We start from the raw sequence: 24,886 nt of genomic DNA on the forward strand, positions 1-24,886 counted from the left end.
AGGTATTATTTCACTTTTAGGAGTCATTGGCTGATAGTTTCAGCTGATGTTAAATATAATTTTCACACAAGAGGGCACCATTGCATTCCTAGTGATGAAAAAAAAAAAAAACCAAATCCCACACCTACAAGATTTCTTTCCATTAAGGAAGGAAAAACAAAAATAAAACAAAACAATCCATTACCGAGGCTTTCTTCAAGGTGTGAACAGAAGCCTCTAAATAGAACTACTATGTCTCATCCCATTTTCTTACGCTAATTTAGTCTTGCCTCAAATCCTTTGGTCATGGGTTTACACATCAGCCTTCTGTAAACTAACGCAAAGGAAGAACCAGACTTAAAGCACCATGTCTCACCATTGGCCATATTTCATCTCTTTCTACTTCCCAGTCTGCTCAACAAAGAAGCTGGTCATTCAATTATGAGTTTATGTTGGTACAGTGGATGTAATTCCCAGTGCCTGCCTGAGGCTTCTCTATCTCAAATGCATTGTTTGTAGTCTCAAAAACCAGAGTTTAAGAGACTTCCAAAATGAATAGCTAGGGAGTTGAGTTTTGTCCCTTGGCTTTGTGGTTTACAATGAATCACAGAATCATAGAATTACCCAGATTGGAAAAGACCTTGAAGATCATCAAGTCCAACCATAGCCTAACTATAGTACCCTAACTCTTAACAACCCTCTGCTAAATCATATTCCAGAGCACGACATCCAAACAGCTCTTAAACACATCCAGGGACAGCAACTCAACCACCTCCCTGGGGAAAGCGGGGAAAAGCACACATCATTTTATCTGCAACTACATGCTAGTAGTTTCTTTGAAATATTTATTATCCTCCCAACTTCAGCATGAAAGTTCAAAACATTCGAGTAAAACAAAGTATTTCACAGCTCATTCTCCTTTTCAACCTTTTGACTCTTGTTAGTCATACTGCTAAGCATACTCCTGGAAGGCGTCCAGCTATTAAGGAGAAAAGTATACTATGTAAGTGCAATGGCATGATACGCTGCTTACCATAATAATACAGAATAGCATGGAATCATAGAATTGTCTTGGTTGACCTTTGAGATCATCAAGATCAACCGTGAACTTGACCTGCCGCAGTCCTTCCTCTCCCACAGCTTGGGACAACTTCATTACATTCTATCAATCCTACCTTAAATTATCAGAAAAGTGTGCAACCTTCAGTGTCTAGACAATAATTATTGCTAAGACATGGATTCTCATTGATTCACATGGAAGATGCATCCACTGTTCTCCTAGAGGAAAGATAAGATGGAAGACAAAGCATATTCTTATTTACTCCTTCAGTCGCAAAGAAAGTTCTCTAAGTGTAAAGACTGAAAGAATAATAACCTGTACAAGAGCGCTTTCTAGCACTTTCACTTCCCATTTCAAGAAGGAGCCTATTGTCAGGGATCAAATTCTGATATATGAAGAACATGAAGACAGGCTGATATAAACGTTGTACTTTGGCATGACTCTGTCAGGCCTTAAATTGCCCTCACACTTGGTATCAGGAGATATCACAAGTCAGAAAATACTAAGCATCTGTATCTTCACTCTGTTAGCCTGTGGTTTTCTTGCCATTGAACACACTGTGGAGATAACAGATTATTCTGACCTCAACTAAGTGGAAAAGTGAGGAAACAAGGACATTTTATCTCAACTGACAGTAGAGCCAACCCTCAGTTATCCAAGGTAATACCAACAAGTGAGAGAAGCAAAACAAAGAACAAGCACCAATCATTCAAAATTCACAAAATGAGGCCATAAGAACAGTACAAGGACTTTTGTAGTATTTTTAAATGTGTTTCAACTAAGCAGATTTAAGAAGTACTCTGCATAGCAGCCAGATGTGAACACTATTCCATCTTCTAAGAATGGGTTGTGTAATAATCCTGAAGGTGTCTCAGGATGGAGAGTTATTCTACAACACCCAGTCAATCCACCCAGTTAATTGTACTGCAGAACTACTTGATAATAATTATTATTACTAATGTACTAAAAATGTGATAACTAGTTTTTTTCCAGATCTTTGCTCAAAACATATTTTCTTGGACTTCTTCAGCCACCAGGTCTACCCATTTCAGATCAGGGCTGCCAGATTTACCTACATTAAAAATACTGAATGACACGCAGTTACACACATCTGCCCTATAATAACCAGTCTATATTATTTTCATAAGAAAATGAAATAGGCCAATAAATTATTTCATTTAGCTTCTCAGTTGTCAGTGTAAATTTCTCGATCAAGGCCTTATCTTGCCTACTTTTACATCTGTAGAAATGATTCAAGGGAAGAGGAATGCCATACTTCTTGACAAAGTGAATCTGAGTGAACTTGACCACATTATTTTATCCTATATACTTTTAGGGGAGATTGTTTTGAGCCAATTGAATTTTATCCTTAGTTATTACTGCTTGAGGTATTGAATTACCAGATGCCAGAGGCTCTGACTCTTGAAGGAAAATTCCAGGTCATACCTAGGTGCATTACCAACATTGCATCAGTACAAACAGTTTTAGAACTACTGCATCAGTAAGCAGGGTCATGGTTTTTGCATTCAAACTGAAAAAAAATACCAAGTAATACACTGGATAAAGTGAAAATACTCTTTCACTTTGGATTTTTTTCCATTAATTTTAGGAATTTTTCACATTAATTTTGGGAATTGCAAAAGATGCCACAAAACTCATCAAGAATAATATAAATGGATCATATAATGCATGAAAATATTAGCTTGAATCTCAATGAATGCATGATACAAGCAAAAATCTTACACAAAAGAAATTCCTTGCCATAAATCATCACAGATATTTCAGTAATAACAAAAGGAGACTCACTTCTGACTAATTCTTCTGTAAACTCTTCCCTTATCATATTTTAATCCTCCTCCCCCCTTAAATAGCTTTCTCTGGGACACACACCTCTTTCTCATGAGTAGTTTGATCTACACCCCAGAAGACATAAAGGTACATCTGGCTACACAAACCATATTCTGAGTAAATCTTGCCTAAACTTTATGTTTGTGAATTATAACCGTAATTAGCCCTACGTGAGAGAAGGATTGTTACTGTAATAAAAGAATCCTTAATTATGGACAGATAAGCTGAGGCATAAAGAAGCCAAGACTTTTTATTTAGCACGTAGACACTTTCCTTGTAATTTTGCCATCAGCTTAACCACAGCAGATTATTTTTTTATCCATCTGTTGATGCAGCAATCAACCTAGAACTGTCACAACAGCAAAACACACCTTATGTATCCTTGGATAATAGAAGTAAGAGCTGAGCACTAAATATGCAATAGAAATGATTAGATGGATAATTTGAAGCCCCAGGCAAGAAGATGAAATTGGAGAACAGGAAAAAAAACTGCAGAGAAAACCCATTAAGAATAGGCCCAGGGCAACTCCCAAAAGAAACTCCTAACTGGTTTTTGTTTGTTTGTTTGTTTTGTTATTTCTTCCCTACAAGAATTGTAAGAATCTCAACTAGGATATTGACAGGGATAAATCTGTTAGCTTATCTACAGAGCTCTGAAATTGCTTCACTGGGGCATCATTCCACAACTATAAATTGCAGTAACATTTCAAACCAATTTGCATATGATTTACCACATTATCTACTGCATCTGTGTATTATAATGATTCAACAGCCTTCATAAACAACCTAGGTACACTCACCTAAGATAACTGGATGATGCATTTATGTTAACAAATATCAAAATCTGCAACTTAAAAGTACTTGAACCAGTTATAAAATTGATTACAATTCAGTTTACTCTTTTTACAGACATATTATAGAGATATCATACAGATACATTATACAGATATTATAGATTTCAGTGCAGAGTAAACTAAGAAGAGTTGCACAGTTGTATGTTCAGACTTGCAAGAATAATTAATGGCATGATCTTACACTATGTCAAATATATTTTAGAAGTGATTTTAAAATTAAAGAATCATGATAAAGCACAGTTAATTTTAAATCCTGCAGTAGCCTTGATGTACTACTAATAGTTTGTAGGAAGGGGATGGAGAAGACAGAAACAAAGCTCTACTGCCAAACACTACAGAGGTGATATTTGTAAATTCTGCAGAATAAAGTCATCTTTTTGGTGCAGCAATGACTATTACACAGTATTACCCATTAAAGGTCTTTTGAGGTAAGTTTACCTCAAAAAATAATTAATACAAAGTATGACTATAGAGAAGGAAGTATGGAAATAAGTATACACCCAGTGTTGCACAAGACAACTAGGATGAAGACTGAAAAAATGTATTTACATCATGCTGGAGAGGCTGAGTCATCCTACATGTTGCTCATAATAAAGATAGCTGATAAGCCATTTTCAGGCAGCAATGAAAACCTACAACCAGCTCTGCTTGATGTACACTGTATTCAAGATAATCATCTTCAATTTACACGCTCTTCAGGCCCAAAGAGTATACCTAGCTCAGAGTTATACAACTAGTTCAAGCTCATACATATCATTAGATGATACCTTTGGTGTGCAAAGGAGAGGAAGAACCTCTCTTGCCTTCCTCCCAGCATATAATTCATTTTGTCCTTAGAATGAATCACCCCCTTCTGTTACCAGTAGTGTCTCCACTATCTAGATTTGCATTTGTGTAATACCTAGCAATTATTTTAGCTCATAATCAACAGTATTGCAGGTGTCCTTCCCTTAGAGGCCAGAGTTACAGCGTTTGGTTTTCTCAGCCTGTGCTACCCAAAGGCATGAAGGCATGCTTCAGCTTGGCAAAGTTCAATATCCCATTTTCTCTCTTATTCTATGACTCCTTCTGTGCAGTTTATGCAACTAACAGGTCAGCTGTCTAACTCAAATAAGGCTCATTCACAGCCCTGATCCAGTCACTGATGGTTCAACATCTTTACTAGGCTAATGGCTTTTTCAAGTGCAACTTCTAAGTGCATCCCCCCCAAAGCCATGTTTGTTCTCTACACCTCAACATTATGTGTCCAGTAAACATCACACTTTCAGAACAAGAATCAGGACAACTGTCACCCAGCCCACTGCCCTACCCCATAGCACCAGAACCTCTCACACTTTTGGTTCACTAACAAAGCTTCTCTCTGTCCATGGGTATTCTGCCATGAGAATCCAGGAAAGGCTTGCTGAAGACAAACAGCACTCAGAGCTGAGCCTTCAGGTACAACTGTCCTCTGAAAGGGGACAGCCTGCAAGGCAGTTGTGTCGTACTTCCTTGTCAAGCAAGTATACACACTGGAGAAGTGACTGATGAAGGCTTCACAATTTAGGAAATTCAAGAGCCTATATTGTTACTGTAGCCAAAAATAATAAGCAAAAGCAATGTAAACGTGTGAGTGAAATGTCAAAGAAATTTTTCCCAGTGACTATCTATGGTTAAGAAAATTGTTAACCAATAATGTGCAATAATTAACCTATTATTTACTACAGCCTATCAGTTTCCTATGTTTTGTACAGAGAAACTTGGATTCACACTGAAAGAGGGCAGATTTAGGTTTGATGTTTGAAAGAAATTCATTACTCACAGGGTTGTAGAAAGTGGAACAGGCTGCCCAGAGAAGTTGTAGGTGCCCCATTCCTGAAGGCATTCAGGACCAGGCTTGATGGGTACTGAACAGACTGATCCAGTGGTAGGCAAACTTGCTCATGACAGGGGAGTTGGAATTATATAGTATTTGAAGTTCCTTTCAACCCAAGCCATTCTATGATTCTATGATTCTATGATTCTATGATTCTATGATTCTATGACACAATGATCTGAAGTGACCAGGAAAGTGCATCTATTATCTGCAACAAATTATCTTTATTTTCCAAAAATAAATGCAGTAAAAAGCAAATGATGTATACTCACTGGAAGGTTTGCTTTTACAATGAATCCCCTGTAAACAGAAAAAAATATATATATTAAAATAGGTTCCCTGAGGTGATGATAAAAAATATTACTTAATCATTATACACAAGTATAAACATACTTTTACAAAGTAAGCAAATTCACAGCTTGTAATACAAATCAATTTTGAAATCAAAACAGATTTTCAAATACAGTAAAAATGTACATCACTACTTCATACGATGGCCAGATAAGTTTATGGACACAGAATCAGTGTTATCCATATTTTCATGTATTTTCTACTGAATTGTAATTGCTACAAGTCTAAGGTTCCAACAAATAAAGACCTCAATCAGACACCGCCCAATAAAAAATAAAAAATAAAAATAAAAATAAAAAATAAATTACCAATAGTTTATTGATTCAGGTATAAATAAATAAATCAGGCAAAGAAACCAAGTGATTTTTTTTAATGCAAGGTATCTATAACACTTGAATATTAGATGAGTTTTAGAAGGTCACATCAGGCCAACAGGATGTATTGCAATCAACTGCAAATGAAGCTGAGGAATAGGACTTGCCATTTTATTTCTGAGAACTATCTGGCTCATAATCCTGAAACTGAAATTATTCAAGCACAATACTCACTACGTCAAGTGAGTACGTTTTTTGTACAAGAGGCAAAGTGAACCTGACATTGAGATTTGAGCAGGTTTCCAGCTGTCTTTCAGACAGGCTACACCCATTTTCCAAGTAAAATAAACACTCAACCACACACCACAATTCTGTAGAATATAAAAATAACAAATATTATTTTGAATACTATGCATCATTTTCTAAATACAGGCTATCACTAAACCAAAAACTGTGTTTTCCTGCTGCTCTGGCATTCAAGCTTCTGATATAACACTTCTACTAGCGTTCCTTTCTGGTGTATGCTGTGAAGTATATTCCCCTCCATTCCCTTTCAAAATCAGTGCATTATTCACAGAGCTGCTTTTGCCACAACTGCAAAAGAAGCAGACATCACCTTGTCTCCTCTGACCTTACATGGACTGGCAGCTGTTATGCCTTTTAAGCATTTCAGGATCCTGTCAGTAAGCCAACAATCTGTGAGATTTAGAGCCAGAAAAAGTCTCTCAGCAGACATTTGGAAGTTCTCAAGTTGTACACAAATAGAGTCGGTAGCCTGGGAAAGTGCTAGCACATCATAAAAGAACTATTACTTGGTCTTCTATGTGGCTGTCACCCACAGGTTTTTCTGTCCACCTCATAAACACAGCTGTAAAATCTTATTTCTGAAAGTGTGAAATGACAGTCCTGTGGTAGTTGTACACATGTATGGTCTTACCCCAGAGTAGCTGAGAAGAGTTTCTGTCCTTCATGGCTACATTTGGCCACTGTAGTAAAAGAGAACAAAAAACTTTTTTTATAAATATATTAACAGTTAAAAGGAGGGTAAGGAGAATCTCTATCCTTCATTGGATGCATCAGGGAACATGACCACTGGGAATAAGAAAAAGGCTGAGGTTCTCAGTGCCATCTTTACGTCTGTCTTCAAAAGCCAGAGCAGTTATCCTCAGAGTACTCTAACCCCTGGCCTGGAAGCCTTGGATGAGGAGCAGAATAGGCTTCCCCACACTTCAGACGGAAACATAGACCTACTACTCCTCCTGGGCCATCACAAGTCCATGGGGCTGGAAGGGATCCACCCGAGGGTGCTGAGGAAGCTGTCGGAGGTGACTGCCAAGCCACTTTCCATCATCCATAATAGTTCCTGGTCACCTGGAGAGGTCCCAAAGGACTGGAGGCTTGCCAATGTGACTGCCATTTACAAGAAAGAAGGACTGTAATGTCAGTCTGACCTTGATGTCAGGGAAGATTATGGAACAGATCATCTTGAGTGAGATTACACGGCATGTGCAGGACAACCAAGGAATCAGGTCTAGAGAACCTGGCTTAGAAAAGGCAGGTCCTGCTTAAACAACTTAAACAACTTGATCTCCCTGCTTAACTGAGTGACCCTCCTGGCAGATGAGGGAAAGGCTGTTTTAGTAGTCTACCTACACTTCAGCAAAGCCTTTGACACTGTCTCCCACAGTATTCTCCTGGAGAAGCTGGAAGCCCGTGGCTTGAACAGGTACAGTCTTGGCTGAGTTAAGAACTGGCCGGAGGACCAGGGCTAGAGAGCAGTGGTGAATGGAGTTGAATCCAGCTGGTGACTGATCACAAGTGCTGTGCCCCAGGGGGGTAAGTGTTGGGGCCAATCCTGTCTTATATCTTTACTGATGATTTGGATGAAGAAATTGAGTGCACCCTCGATAAGTTTAGAGATGACACCAAGTGAGGGAGCTCATGTCCAGCTTTTCATCCATCAGGACCCCCAAGGAAATCAATATTCTTTACTTAACTGTTCTAAAAGTGGGGAACTTCCACTTCAATGATTTCATAAATTCCTCAGATTACCCAAAGGAGTAAAATTGTAACTGATGCAACCTTATTTCTGCTGCAGTGCATTCACTGATATGTTTGTCACTTCCAATTTCTGAAGAAAGACTTAGTTTGTAGTTTGCTGATTTTCACAAAGCAGATTCATCAACAGAAAGAAGAGTACAGCTTTCTCGCTTAGTGTAACACTAATCTAATAGAAGTGGAATGTGCCAACTCATAAAAAACTCCACTGGAATTTTATCTGCAGTTTCAAAGCCCTGATTTTGAATTAATTTCTAATCAGACCCTGCAGGAGTACACAGAAGGACAGAGAAATGATTGTCCCCCTGGTCAGCTCTGGTGAGGCCGCACCTTGAATACTGTGTCCCATTTTGGGCCCCTCACTGCAAGAAAGACATTGAGGCCCTGGAGTGTGTTCAAAGAAGTGCAACAAAGCTGGTAAGAGGTCTGGAGCCTTATGAGGCTGAAGGAGAATGGGATTGTCCAGTCTGGAAAAGAGGAGGCTCAGGGGAGGCGTCATTGCTCTCTGTAACTACATGAAAGGAGGTTGTAGTGAGTTGGAGGCTGGCCTCTTCTTTCGTGTAACTGGTGGTAGGACTAGAGGGAATGGCTTCAAGCTGCACCAGGTTGGCCATTAGGAAATACCACTTCTCTGAAAGAGTGGTCAGGCAGTGGAGTGGGCTGCCCAGGGAGGTGGTAGAGTCACTGACCCTGGAAGTGTTCAAGGAATGTTTGGATGTTGTGTTGAGGAACATGGTTTAGTGAGAACTATTGGTGATAGGTGGATGGTTGGACTGAATGATCTTGTAGGTCTTTTCCAACCTTGGTGATCCTGTGATTCCGTGAATTCAGCCTCTTTTGCTTGAGGTTCTTAATGGCCTTAGGAAATGGAACAAGCAAATAAACAAACTGCAAAAAATTCAATGAGTGAGCAAGCTAGCAAGCTAGCTTTTGGGTAGGAAAATCTAACTGTTGAATCAGCAAATTGATGAGCTACTGCTCACTGAAAGGAATTAATCTCTAGTGAGGTTGAAAATTTAGTAAGTTATCTTTGTATATTTAACTTCCCATTTTGCAGCCAAACTACTGAAAATGTTCTAGTCAGGTGGTTTGAGAGAGATCCCAACTGCAAGTGAAAAATTCTCAGAAGAAACTAGTCGTCTACTATCTTCTCTTTACAATCGCACTACAAACATTCATTGAATATAAAACCATTTTCACTGAACTAAAGAAAAAAAACTGAAAAAACTCAAAGCATCTAGTCTATACTCAACACCCAAAATTTAAGACCTTCTGTTCTGACACCTGAAAAATGCAAATTGTAGGTAAATAAATTAAGTTACAAGTCAGAAAACAAACCGCCAGCTTCTCTGAGGCTGCAGGATGACGCAGAAATACATCTTCTATCCCAATTAACTCTTTTTTCACTATTTATATGAATCCTGATTTCCAATCACTTTTTAGTAACATCTTGTATCTATTTATTCATCTACTCCATAGGGAAAAAATAATATATCCAGTAGTGATCTTTGTTCTGGGAAGGAGATATTTTGTGGTTCATGGGTGTTTAGATTTGTTCTGAATGAGGAGCTGTTGGGAAGGTTTACATAAATAATCAAGCATTTGCTCAAACACTTGCCAGTTAAACCAAGAACTTGGTCACAGCTCGATTCTTTTTTTTAATAAGTGATTATTTTTATTGCACAATGCCATAGGGTTTTGTTGTGTTTTTTTTCCCCTCTTTTATAATCATTTTGCAAAATAGTCAAGAGAGAGACCATTTGTCTCAAAGAAGAACTCAAATAAATAAACCAAGTTCCCTTCCCATTTTCTATATCTTTTGTTTTCAGGAATTTTCAGTGATGAATGCAACAAAAATAAATTAAAAAAAAAAAAAAAAAAAAAAAAAAAAAACACAACACAGTAAAACCAGAATGGAAATTTTCTTCTCATTTCACAAATGCTGTGGGTGTCTTTTATGCAAAAATGAAATCTTGAACATGATGGTACAATTTAGTGCAATACAGAGAACATCTCTGATTCATATCTGCTTTGGCAAAGAGCCTAAGCAAAACACACTTACACAATGCACAAACAGTTAGGGATTTTCCTATTTCTCTAGGGTTTTCCCCACTTGTGGCATTACTCAACTGTAGCTAGAGGTTATCTGAACAGACACCACCAATATGCATCATTCTGAATAGGAGGTGTGGTGCCAACTTTTTAGCTAGCACAGCAACTTCTCAATCTAATTCAACTGTAATAGCACATTGTGCTCTTAAAGACTGTAGAGCAGAAAGTAAGATTGGCAGAGGAAGATTTGGATTTGAGGGCTCAAGGAGTTCTTTCATGAAATAGAATTGCTGAGGAAAAGAAACAAAGATGAGATCTATTTCCCACTTCCTTTTATACCTCCAGGCACTGAAGAAAAAGCAGAACTGTAGAAATTCTTCCCTGAATGTTCTGTCAACACAGGAAAGAGTCTGAGGTAAATTTTGTTTCCTAGTCTGTTCCCTAACTCTGCTATACCTGGTTCATAGAAGACCTCATGGCAGCTCTTCCACAATTCCAAAAAGAGTAGTGAAATGCCTGAGAATGCTTTAAAATGTATTTTGATCATAATTTGGGCCAGGCTGTCAGACATTCAATATTCATTCTTTCAAGATGTCTACATTAATGTCAGGGAAAGTAAAGTAAATCTTTTGAGAGATTCTCAGTGGCAAAACTATTACCTGCACTCCTACCTAAAGCCAAATTATCAGAGAGAAGGAACATGACCATTTTATGAAATTCCCTCTAGTCCAGTAATTTCTATTTTTTAATTGCCATAAAAAGCAAATGTGATTATGCAGTTTTACTGCACAGGGTCTTGCAAAAATGGGTGCTCAATTTGTAACCAAAAAGCTCACGAGGTTGATGAATCCAGACAAGTTCTTCAGTCAAGAGAGGTTGCTCTGCTCAGCAACAAAACTTTTTTTTCTAAGGCAAATACAATAATGGTTTGTTTCTATTGATTTCTGATTGTGTTTGTCAGCTTTTCACTTAAATAGACGCTTTCCACCCTGGAATTTACTTTCCATTTATCTGCAGACAGTAATTTAATTTTTCTCAGATTTTATTTTGCAAGGCTAGGAGAGCCAAGCTCTTTTATCCTCCTCAAATAAAACAGCTTTTCCTTCTTTTCATGTATGTGTTAACACATCTTCCCTGAGATCAAACAGTTGGAATAGATGACCATTGAAGAAGAATTATTCTGTTCTGTTCTGTTCTATTCTATTCTATTCTATTCTATTCTATTCTATTCTATTCTATTCTATTCTATTCTATTCTGTTCTGTTCTGTTCTGTTCTACTCTACTCTGCTCTGCTCTACTCTACTCTATTCTACTCTACTCTACTCTACTCTACTTTATTCCTAATGAGGTGAGCAGAGCCATGCACAGTTCTGAAAAGAGTTTTCCACAAGGGTTTATTTGATGCCTTGTAAAGTGGTAATATTCTTTGTCTCAGCCACGTCATATTGGTGGCTATCCTGTAACACAGATAGGGATCTCTTTATCCCTCCCCATGTAAGCAATCCACCGCCAGCCTTTCCCTTCTCCATCAGCTTATCCCATTCACTTCATGGACAAAAGAGCCTATGGATACTGGACTTTCAAAAGTTCTAAGTGATTTGTCAAGGTCTCTACTGAAAAACCTGAAAATGCTAATGTGATTTCAGTCACTTTCATGAGGAAAAACGTCTTTGAGGGGTAGACAGCTGCTGGATGAAAAGAGAAAATTAAGATCTGCCTCATGATCTTAGACTTTCAACACATTACAATAATTTCTTACAAAAATGTTCATATCCAAATCATCTAGGGAAAACTTCGTGGATAGAAACAACTGCATATACTGTAGCTTTTCCCAGAGCTGTTTTCATACACGCATGAGATAATAACTTCAGATTTTACATATCCTTCATGACGGTGAGAACTTGAAACCTCAGGAAATTTTTCTCATACTTTTTTATTTCATTTTAAGACAGGTATGAAGATCACCCCTGTATTTATCTTACCAAAAGTGGGAAACAAAATCCCTTATAGTAAGAGAAAGCATAACATAATTATTCCTAAAAAAAAAACTTAATTACATCTAGGCCACATACTTATGCAAAAGAGTATGTTACTTAATGAGTGAAAATGAAAAATAATTTCCCCACAGAACACACTTAGCAATTGAATCAATTATAATATTTACTGAGATCTAGAGGAATTATAACAATTAATACACATAATATGAACATTTAGAACTGCTGTGGATTTGGTTAGTTCTACTGATGCATTGTCCCCGAGAGACCTTTTCTCAAAAGGAGCATCTGTGTTTGTTTGGATGTCATCTGTAATTACTTTCATTGTCAAGGTAAAACTATCTTTCAGGCAAACCACAAGGTTGTTCTTCAGCTTTTACTGACAGTGTGGTAATCAGATACACATGAACGGCATATAATGGGAGCAGCTATGCAATCACAGAAGAAAACAATTGGATTGATGCCCTAGCAGAAAAGAAATAAGCATTAGAACTTGGAGCAAAACATTGTTTTGGACTACTTTGCACTACTGTTTCTACAAGAGCATCTAATTGATTGATTTTATTATTGAATGCTGAAAACAAAGCATTTCTGAGTCAAGGATATCCAGCTCAAAGCTAAAATTATTCTCTTTACATGTATTCGAAACTGAACAAACTTATCACATTCATGTAGTGTAGAAACTTAGAGGATAAGCACAGCTGAGAAGTAGTATGTTAAGCTCAGGACCAGGGATAATGAGGCCACACACTTTTTGGTAAGAGTTGTCCCATGTTGAAAAAATACAACTTCTTGCCTGTGTTAATGCCACACCGATATGTTTCCCTGTGCAATGACTTGACAGTGAACAAACAGGAAAAAGAATATTGGGTTTACTGAAGATTACTGGATAATTCTCAGTAAAGCTTCACTGATACAAATGCATTCTCCCATCCTTCACAACCTGGTGTTTGTCAAAACTGAAAGTCAGTGTTTCCATTACAGACTAGGAGTATTTTGATAATGTATATGACTAAAACAAATTCTTCAGGACTCTTAGATTTTTGTTTACTTGCTACTGTTCGGGTACAACAGAAATTTGTGTCTTCAAGACAGTATATGCTTCCTCAAGCATTTTACTGATGCAGAGGAATCCCATTCCTATATATGCCACATGAATGGCACTTGGCATATAACTTTCACTGACCTTTAGTTGTTTCCCTTTTGCAGGACAAAACAAGTGAAAGAATTTAGTAGCACAGTAATTGTACCTCTGGGAACTCTTTGCAGAGGCATGCATTCATTCTACAACTGAATGTCCAATCAGAACATCCATTTATTGAGGTCTCACAACTGGGAGGAATATACCCAACTTGTACTTTGCTTAAGTGAACTGTATGTAAAAATAATCCTATGATACAAAAGGACTTACACAGAAAACACTTGCTTTTAAAATTATTGGACCAAAGGGAGCTATGACAGTCTGAAATAAAAGCTACTTGATCTATTGTGAGCTTCAACTCCAGGACTGGAAATGGAATTTGCTTCGAGCAACAGCATGCTCTAGCATAGGGTTGTTTGTTTTGTTTTGTTTTGTTTGTTTGTTTGTTTGTTTGTTTGTTTTGGGGGGGTTCATTTTGTTTCTCGTTTTTTGTTTGTTTGTTGTTTGTTTTTTGTTTTTTTTAGAAATAAAAACCATAAATAAATAAAGTCAAGAGTTTTGATGTCATGTTTCCTAAAACATTAAAACAAGTTGTTAACAAAACAGAATTGCATACAATAGGCAAAATAAAATTACAATGCACTTTGAATGCCAAACTCTCAGCTGGTGTAAATCAGCAACATCCCATACACAGAGTGTCAAAAATTTCAGACCACTCAACTACTTGAAAGGACAACTAATCTACCAAATAAGCACTTCTAGTCTAACAATAAGACAGGGACAATCTAACACAGCATTAATGGCTATTTCAGTGAATAACTGGATTTCACATACAGAGGATGATAAAATGGAATCAAGGAAATTTTGGGCAGAAGGAGTCTCTGTAGGTCACCAAGTCCAGCCTCCTGCTAGAAGCAGTACTATGACCAATACCAGACCAAGGCAGACAACAATTTGCTCATTTCTTGAAAAACTCAAGGATGTAGGTTCTGCAACCTCTTTAGACATCGACTGGTGTCAAGTACTTTAAGATTTGGATGGCATAATGATCTCTGTAGCCCAAAAAAGGCTACAAGAAAAGTTTAGAGAAGCATAAACAGCACTGAGAAGTGACAGAATCATAGAATCACAAGGTTGGAAAGGACCTACAAAGTCATCTAGTCTAACTGTCCTCCCTTTACCATACCTACAGAAAAAACACTAAATCATACCTCCTAGCTCCCTATCCAGACACCTCTTGAACACTTCACAACCTCCCTGGGCAGGCCATTCCAGTGCCTGACCACTCTCTGAGAGAAAAAGTTCCATCTTATGTCCAGTCTAAACCTCATCTGATACAACTTGTGCCATTTCCTCGGGTCTTGTTTGTTTCCTGGGAGAAGAGGCCAAGCCCTTCCTCATCACATTCTCCCTTCAGGAAGTTGAGAATGCAATGAGGTTACACTGTGGCTATTCAAATCCTGACCTCAAGAGGCAGACAAGTTCAACACCTTCCATAGCCTGAAGTTCTAGCCTTACACAAGCTTTCTTTTTGCAACGCTTCACCATTAAACAAGAGTTTCCCAGGCCTCCTATCAAAGCAATGATACTGTATGGAAACGAAAAATTGATGGTTTGAGAGAAGAACAGGGAAGAGAGAGGGAAATTTGTAAAACAGAGTGCTTTTAACATTCAAATACAAGATCTGTTTCTTACTTCTAAGGCCATTTCCATTTTCACCAGGAAAACAAAACAGAAAGAAAACCTGAAATTTTGGAGGAGTGGAACTCAAAAGCTGCTCTGAAAAGAGAACACCAAACTCTGGTTACTAACTCAAGTGTGGAGGTTCCTAAGCTCAGGTGTGCGCTCCAGAGAGTGGAGTTCAGATTAAGCTTGTGCTTAACTTCTAATTTACATGGGGCATCGTGACACTCAACATTCAGGTTTCTCATACTGCCTTAGCAGATATTTAATGTTGTCTCACAATCTCCATTTGGAGGTTTAATAACCTAGAACTACAGAAAATGAGCTGGATTACAGAATGTGTGAAAGATCTACTGATGCTATCCTAAATTTTTGGGTGTAGAAAAGAGGAAATTCTAAAAAATGAGCATGGTAATCCTTTCCCATCTCTGCCAGCGTGGATCACAAAATCATACCAAAGCTTAGAACAAGAAAGAAAACTTGACAGTAATTTCCTATAAAAGTTTCAAGACTTTGGAAGCCACATATCAGGTCGTAGACACACATCAAAGCCATTGAGAAAATACAGGAACATGCTTCTGTTTGTTGCAGCTTCCACATAAGAATGTCACATATCGTTAGACATAAAAGAATTTGAAACTGAAATAAACTTAGGAGTACCTCCAGTTACAGTTCTTCCTGGTAAGAAAAGAAAATATATATGTTGATTTTGTTTTTATACTAGCCTTAGCTTGTTATGTTGTTGTGTAAGGAGATAAGGTCATGCAAATGATCCCTCAGGCCATGCTAGAAGCAGCAGTAGAGTAGTCTCACATGGCAGTCCTGAGAGTTCTGCATTCTTCCTTGGTACCATATTATCAGTTAAGGAAACACTTCCATTATAGAGCTCATGAAAAAGATATCTGACTAGCGTTAATTGTGATTGCTTGAGTTACAGAAACACTCTAACCATAGCTGAGAAGGGAAAGTTGTCTTAGCATATGTAGATGAAAACCTTTTTGCTGTTGTACACTTAAAGATTTCAGAGGGAGATGACTTATTTTGTAAAGAGTAATTTATATTTTTATGGCATCTGAAAGTCTTAATCCATGTCAAAAAATTTATGGCAGATTCCCTGCATGTATTGCCATGAGTAACAAAAGCCAAAGCAATCTTCCCTGTGTTGAAAAACCCTAAAGAAAACACCTATAATGGGCATTTCAGTTGAAAGATCTGCAATTTGAGATAACTGACAAAGGAATGAAAATGGAAATGCTAAGGAAGAATAAATCACGTAAAATATTTTTTTAAATAATAATCACTTTAAAAGTCATTCTCTAGTCTACTTCATTTTTGTGCAGTTAACTCAGTTTGAGAGGAAGAGGTCTAAAAAAAAAACAAAACAAACAAATAAGGACTAATCATCTAGTTCAACTTTATCTTGCAAATCAGTAGTTGCTAAAGTTAGCACAGGTCCAATTAGAGGTGGCAGAGGTCCAAAAGAAGTGGTTCCAAAGAGGAAGGATTCCACCAGCTTTACAACAGCAGCATTGTTTCACTTGACTCTCCTGATCATGCAGTTGTCCTCAGAGGTAGCAATGAATCCTGGGTATGGCCCCAGCTTAATGAACCCAGTGCTCAGTACCTTCTTATGCTTCTTCACCTTACTTCCCATTTTTAATGATAGCCTTACTCACTAAAAATGACCTGTGCCACACATTTTCATAAAAAGTGTACGTATTACTTTTTCTCCAAAGTGGATGAAAAAATAAGCTACAAAAGCAGACTAGATGCTAACATAGATGTGACCAAGAACTAAAACTATATTCTATATCCTATCTAGCCTGATCTAGTATTAGATATGGAGATTGGTGGCCCTGCAGGGGCATTGGGGCTTGATGATCCTTGAGGTCCCTTCCAATCCAAGCCATTCTATGATATCTTGCAGAAAAATAATATATGAAAATCAAGAGAAAAAATGAAAAGCACATATGCTGCTGATCAAAATTCAGCATTAAGCTTGATACTCCAATGAGAATTGCTAAAATTAAAAAAAGAAGGGAATAAAAAGTAGAAATAATAAAAATCATAATACAAAGATATTAATATTTGTAAAGAAATGGAGAAATCTGTCATTAGCATTACAGAAGAGAGAACAGCAGGTCAGGGAGATGAGGAAGTGGGAAAAAGATCAAGGAAGTTTTCATATAAAGGAATGAAAAGGAAAAACAAAATTGGAGGCAGTTTTAATAAATTCTATTTCCTCAATGTTTTTCCAAGAAAAGACATTGAATGCAGATCTAGTATTGTACAATGGTGTTTATATGATTCATACTTTCTGAAAATATGTAGGCAAGTAGAGACAACTCCAAGACAATCCGTTTTCCAGAAGGTATTGAAACTTGCCACACATAACCAATCCAAAACACTTTCCTGCAGCCACTGATCATTAGTTAAATGAAAATTAAATTTCATTTACTTTTGTGCAGACACTTCCTGAACGAAATTGTGAGTCCTGTATTTTGCATACTGAAAGGGCAACACATACAATACATGAAAACAGGCCTTTGGCTCTACTGACTGTTTCAAAGCAGTAAGTTAATTATGACTTGAATATGATCATCTTTAGATCCCCCAAAAGACAAAATTATACTATGATTAGTAAAGAAATCAAGATGCCATCTACTCAGCACTTCTGCCTTAGGAAGAGTGACCTTTATCTGAGATTTGCCTAACATGTGAGAAGATCTCTACAAGCTCCATAGGCAATCTATTAGCATGCTCAGCATTATTAGCCACTGTGACTTTCCAGATCATGCACATCTTCACAAAATCCAAGCCCAGATAGCTGTAAAGGCAGAGTCAGGGATATGATGAGCCAACTGAGTATGCATGAATTTACTTATCCTGTGATCATTCCTAGCCAAGTAGTTCAGAACTACTCTGGAACCTCCTCTGCCACACGCTACTGTTTAGGAAAATTTTCTGTTTTCTGTTTTATCTAAACTTTTAAGAAGTCAACTATTGTACTGGTCTTCAAAAACCATCCAATAAATGTTGTCAAAATTGAAGGAAAAAAAAAAACATTTATTTTTACAAATAAATAAGTTTTCTGGAAAGTAGAAAACTGCTATAAAATTATTTACGAAGATGATCAAATGACTGGAGAAGTTCTACAAGGAAACACTGGAGTTAGTTGGAGAAAAGACGTCTCAGGAGAGACATTTTCATAGTTTCCCAGTACTTAAAGGATGTCAATAACGAGGACAGAGGCTCTTTTCTCACAAGAAGCCACACAGAGAAGCCAAACAACAAAAGGTACACGTTTTACCAGGAAAGGTTTATTCTTTATATAAGAAAGAAAATGTTCATAGAACAACGAATCACTACAACAACCTACACTGGAATAGGGTGGAGTCCTCAGCACTGGAGGTTTTCAAGATGCAATTAGACAGGGTACTAGAGTCTCATTCAGTCTCCCTTGCTCAAATAAGTTGGATCTGGACTGGTCTGTTTTATAACTTTATGATTGACCTGTGTCAAAAATGATGTATAAAACAAGGCATCTCTTCTGGGGACGATGGTAACATGACACATACAATTTTAAATGTGGGTTCCTGCTTTTTACAGTTTGGTACCCATTGTAATGCACCTGAAAATTTGTGTCTCCCAAAAATCAAATGTTTTTCAATCAATGATTGAAAACTTTTACTTCCTTCCCTTGGTCCAAGTTTTCTTCCTATCCGGGAGCTTCTAAATGCTGGGGCAAACACCAAAAAGCCAGAAGACTATCAAAGACTATCTGAAGAAAGGAATTATTTAAAACTTCTTAGTTCTACTCATTTTGGATCACTCCTGATTCTCTCACCAGCACAGGCATTCAGTCAAGAGTAGGAGAACGAAACTATATAACTCAACATGGCAAAGTAATAGGTACTGTACTGCCAGCTCCTGCAAATTTAAAAATTAAGCCAATTCTTGACTTTACTTCAAGAATTCCATCTAGGTCACACCACCTTGTCTAGAATAAGTTACTACCTCTCTCTGCAATATTTGTCCTGCCTAAATTATCTTCTTCCTTGGAAATATTTAAAAGTCAAATGGGCACAAGCCTGGCAATCTCCTTTCAGTGTCACATCGGTCGGACAAGATGACCTCTAGAGGTCCCTTCCGACTTCAACCATTCCATGATTTTAAGATCAGAAGTCACAATTCAGACCAAATTAGATATAGCAGTGCCTTGTATTTGAAGTTCAGGACACCTTGTCACGTCCATTTTCAAAATCAGCTAGTTTTGTGTCCCAAACTTTCATGACTGTCTGTAGTGCCTTTGCTTTTGCTACTCCAGTGGCTCATCTCCTTCCCGACCTTGTAATCTCTTCTCAGAGTTCTTGAAGAAGGAGAAGTGAGAAAAAAAAAATAAGAGCTACTGCTGCATTTTTTGCAAGTTCTGAACTGCAGACCTTTCTCCATCTTCACCTCTCCTGAAAGAAGTGGTAACAGATCCTTTAACTATGAGGAACATTTGAAAGTTTAAGTCTCTGTTTGTATGTGTATCTGACTCTCTCCTTTTCTAGGGTGAAGAAATGGGATGATAACCAATCAATAGCATGGAAAACAGAAGGAAACTTAAAAGCAAATAGTCCCCTGTCATTGCCAAGCTATTTTTGATCCTGCAAAACACAGACACATAACCTTGCTAAATAGCAGCTCTCCTGACTACAAGCAGAGCAGGCAAGAAAATAGGTTAATATCACTCTAATACAGTGAATTAAGAGCTTCTTAAGTATGACTGTTTTGACTAATGAAAACTTAATATTTAATTATAGTATTCAAAGCAGCAAATTTTAAAAATGTAATTAAGACACATCACACAGGAAAGTCAGCACTATTTTGTACTTGTGAAAACTGTAGATGCAAAACTACTTGACTAGGCCCACACAAACAAGTCAGGGATGTAAAACCCAGGCTTCCCATTAATGGCGTGCTCTCACGGATTGCACTGCACAACAGCAGATGTTAGCAGAGGATATTTTTCATATTTTTTACATGTGTCCTCCAGTCACTGATATACCTTCACACACAAAAGCACCTGTGGCAATTCTTCCATTCTTTGTCTTCATGCTGATATATCTCAGACTAAGAAAACCAGATACGAGCTATTCATGTACGTTGTTGAGAGTCTTAAGATTACTTTTAAAATCCAAATTGCTTACCTTGACATAAAACTATCAACTTATGTCAGCTGAGTTGGTAGCCTGCGAGCTGTATTATATCACTGGCTTTGTAGTGTGTAGTATTCAGTCAGAACAGTCTGATCCATGAAATAAATATGCAGACAAGAAACACTACACATTTGTACTATGAGTAGCATGAACAGGCAACAGCTGTATTAAAAAATTTTTGCCAATAGCCTTTACAGTTGCAGGAAAATCCCACATTCAGTTTCTTTTCTTCATTCATTTCTTCTTTATTTGTGAACTTCGGAAATGTTGCTACATTTAAAGGCGGACAATACACATATTATTTCATTGTTTTCTGGAAAGTTTTTTTAAATGTAGTGCTCATGATCTTTACCAGCTGTTGAGTCAAACTTGGCGTAAGCTTGTTTCTTTGTGTACAGCCTGCAAACAATGTGGATTATAAAGCAAGTAGAGCACAAACACAGTATCAATTGCAGGCTGGGATTCCCCTGTGCTTTTACAGGGAATCTTGGTTGGTAGTTGTATTTGCTTTTGGGTGAGGTTGGAAGATCAAACCCATGGTAGTTAACCTTCGCTTTAAAGACATTAAAATAAGGAAGAAGAAAAAAAAAATCACAATACATAATAAAAACTTGTATGTTCCTTTGCCATCATTCAACCACAATTGTATATTTTCATGCTTGCATAATACTTGCATAAATATGAAGTGATCTTTTGTTTCCTCTTTCCTACACTGGATAATTTGTGCTACAGTAATGGTACCTGGATATTGTATAAGGCAAAAATGCCTTGCTGAAATACACCTGATAAGCTAAGAATGATTTGTTAAGTTGCAATAGGATCCAAATTCTAAACAGTTGAGTATAAAGGTTTTATTAGGTAACATACCTAAAAAACAGCTAGGTTGCTATTTCCCTCCTAAGTGTAACCAAAGCCCTGCTTTGCTAACGAGTATCCAAGGAAGTAAAAACTGCTTACAAATACTTAGAAGACACTAAAGTCAAGTCTGGTGGTCAAACTCAACATTTTTAGCTCCTGAACCTGCTCAAAATCCCTCTGACAATACCCACAGCTTGAAAAATGCAGAAGAAAGATGAAAAAGCTTTCTGTTTCCCTATTGCTTTATGAGGAACCATACGACCGCAAGGCTGACTCTGCAGAAGAGAAAATCACTATACAGACATGGGAAGATTCTGTGAAGGACGAAAAATGCCTATAGTATACATTTATAACAGCAACAGAAAGCATCTTATACCTGTAAAATCACAATTTCTCATTATTTTAAGTAAATTGATTTTCAATTTACTTAAATTTTCAAGTAAATTGATGGTGAAGTTAATTCAATTAACTTCTACAAATTACCTACCTTAAGACCTGTGTGCTACAGCAGAAGACAACAGGCACGTACTGGACATTCACTGAAAGACTAATGGTAACCCCTGGCTAGTTCTCTGACAAAGACCATCGAGTTCTGAATTACAGAGAACATAAAGCACAGCTTCTTAAAGTAACTCAAGTAGAAATAAGATTGAAGCCATGGAATTGAAATGGCTTATGTTGAAAAACTGATGTTATTTCCATTGGAAAAGGAAGAGGGAGTTTTCTCTAAGAACCTAGTCATGAGACTCTTGAGTTCGAAATGCTCAAAACGCTTTGCACTGGATTGCAAATGCTAAGCTGGCAGTAATTTGTCCTGTTGAGATCATTATTGTTTCCAGTAAGGCAACATTTTTGTCTTAAAAAGTCATTAATGCATTCAAGATTCTACTGAATACAACTAGCAGAAACATAACATACAGAACATGAACTGAAATTCTATCTTTTAACATCACAGATGGTATTTATACTTGATTCTGTTACACTGGAAAGAATGTGTTTTCCTTGTAAGCTGAAAACAAAAAAAAATATAGAGAGACCTTTCTCATTTATCCAACCTTGAGCACTGGAAAGTTGCAATACAATATCTGGAAGGCAAAGAAAGGGATCCTTTCTTTACGTCAACACCTTAGGCAGCTAGTAAACCAGCCTTCCTAAAATAGATACCTATGATAGGACAGAGAAGGATGCCTCCCCAGGGCTTCAGATTAAAAATCATTGTTGTTTTTCACATTCTGAGTCTGAGAGCAAACCACTCTGGAGAAATAAATCAGAAAGTTAGATTTTTTTTAAATACTCATTGTTGTAGACCAGGGAGAATAGATACTTTTAAATGCCTGCACCTTTACATTCAAAAGTACATAATTTGCTGGAAAGTACTCAGGTACTTCCAGAAATGGATCTCTGATGACTACATTTTATTGTTTTAAAAACAATGTCTAAATGTGGTGAGACTGCACAGAATTTAAATTCAGGAATATAAAGCAGTATTTGAACTAGAGTTTATTTCCTCTCAGCTCCAGTGTTTTATAAGCATCTTCATTCCAGATATATCCTAGAATACACATATAAAATACAGACTTAACTGCTGTAACATACTGACAATACCTAGATAGCACTATCACATTTAGACAGTGCTTAGTATGTCCCAGCTGTCTGTCTCAGGGACTGCAAAGTACTGTGATATTTTCAAGCAGAAGTCCACATTCAGCCAAATTGTTTTATGCAATTAATTCCACTTCTTCATAGCAACTACACAGCTATCCTTGCATACTCAGACCGAAAATATCAGATAGCCTGTTATTTATGCTCTATTCTTTTATTTTCTGATATGTCTTTCCATATTCTTGAACTTTCTGAAAGCCAACAGAAGCAGAATGTCCCTATGCTGCCCCTTTGTGGGGATATTTGGAAGCATTCAGAATTCAAAGCTTTTGAAGTGATGGTATAATCCACACTCCAATTTTTCGTACATACATAAGTCATTAAATGCAATAATCCAGTCACATTCATTCCACAAAATGAAAAACAGGTTTTACTGTTCCTCAAGTTGAATCCATTTATTCACAGGAAAATCCATGTTTCCTATATGCCTAACATAATTAGCAATTTCTGCAACCTCCCATTCCTCCTCCTGTCACCTCTTTGACACCACTGCTCTTGTAAAAATCGAATCTCCAAAGTAATTAATATAAATTAAATCAGTTTCATTACTGCTCTCCAAACATAAAAGTCTTTTTTTTTTTTTTTAAGGTAATAACAAAAACAAGAGCTGAAAAGAGAGCAATTCCTTATTTTCTTATAAAAGTCATCATTGCCACTTCAGATACTTAATGCAGAATGACAGGAATATAAAGTGAATGGTCAGGACAGTTGAAATATGTTTTGGTTTTTCCTTTATTGCTTTGTTTACAATTATTATATCAGCATACAACTTAATTTAAGAGGTAGCAAAGAACAAGAGGTTACCTGAGAACATGAAAGTCCACATTCTTCAATCCTGGGAATAATATGACAATCATAATTCCAAAATAGAATTATAAGAAGAATCAGAACATGAACACTTATCATCCTAAACTGAAAACAAAAAGAAAAAAAAAAAAAAAAGAAAAAGGGAAAAGGAAAAAGAAAAACGTCAGAAGAAATCTTCTACTCTGACAGTTCTCTCTCTCTCTTGAGCCAAAACTTCAGTATGAATTTTAGTCCCTCCCACAGCACCTTTCAACTCCTCCCACTAAAAGTTTCCAAAGACAGAAAATTGCTGGTTGTGGGAAATATAAAGCATGCTCAGTTCATTTATTGTGTGCCTTACTGAAAAATGGGAAACTTGAATTTCTGACAATCGCAGTAAAAGCCTTTTTCTTCTGGATTTCACCATGTCAGATTTGAATGAAGTTTAGTGTGTTTCTTTTCTGTAATTTTGTATATTTATGGGAATTTTGTTTCTAGCAGGCAACTTCACTGAAATCAAAATGCATTATTGTCTGCTATTATGTCTACTGTCTTTCTTGGTTTTCTAAGGCACCAAATAAAAATGTATCTTTAAAAAAAGAAAAAAAAAAAGGAAAAAAAAAAAAAAAAGAACATTTATGTTGGGATAATTAGTCTTGGAAGACTGATTTCCTGCTTGTCATCAAGAAGAAAAACAGCTTCTTTTTCCTAGGAATCTGTGTCTTGGAATTATTTTGCATATTGTACTTTTGTATCTTCAGAAGACTCTTGTCCTATTGGCCTACCTCCAGTTTTTGGATTTTCATCGCATTTGGGAAGTAGGCTTTGCTGAGGAAGCTGACCACCTCCAGCTCTGAAAGCTGTGTATGAAAGAGCTACAACACCTCAATAATACATAGCTTAGGAATGCATTTCTTGGTGCTATCTTAACAAAGAATCAACCACAGGGAATATGTATTCAATAAAACATGCTTCTGGTTCATATGGTGGATATGTGGTATGTTATGCCTGAGGTGGAACAGAGAAGTATTACTCCAAAGAGGGTTTGCTGACAACTTAGGGATACCTTCCAGCAGGACAGGGCTAGAACCCACACCTTCCATGCTCTAATTAAATTGTTCACATTAATAACAGTAGGAGAATCACATTTAACTCCATCTGATAGGATGAAGCATTACCAATATTT

General features: G+C 37.0%; 1 protein-coding gene across 1 annotated transcript in view; it reads right to left on the reverse strand.

Annotated features, from left to right (window-relative positions):
- The window catches only part of IL17REL (interleukin 17 receptor E like), a 43,081-nt gene extending 19,143 nt beyond the window's left edge, over positions 1 to 23,938 (reverse strand). The window contains exons 1-2 of the mRNA XM_072359889.1: positions 23,719 to 23,938; positions 5,869 to 5,896 (exon numbers count right to left, since the gene is read on the reverse strand). Coding sequence (XP_072215990.1) covers positions 5,869 to 5,896; positions 23,719 to 23,820 — 130 coding nt within the window. The 5' untranslated portion in view covers positions 23,821 to 23,938. The remainder of the gene's footprint in view (positions 1 to 5,868; positions 5,897 to 23,718) is intronic.
- Positions 23,939 to 24,886: the final 948 nt, after the last annotated feature.

This window comes from Excalfactoria chinensis, chromosome 1 (genome assembly GCF_039878825.1).
Source record: "Excalfactoria chinensis isolate bCotChi1 chromosome 1, bCotChi1.hap2, whole genome shotgun sequence".
Classification (NCBI taxonomy): domain Eukaryota; kingdom Metazoa; phylum Chordata; class Aves; order Galliformes; family Phasianidae; genus Excalfactoria; species Excalfactoria chinensis.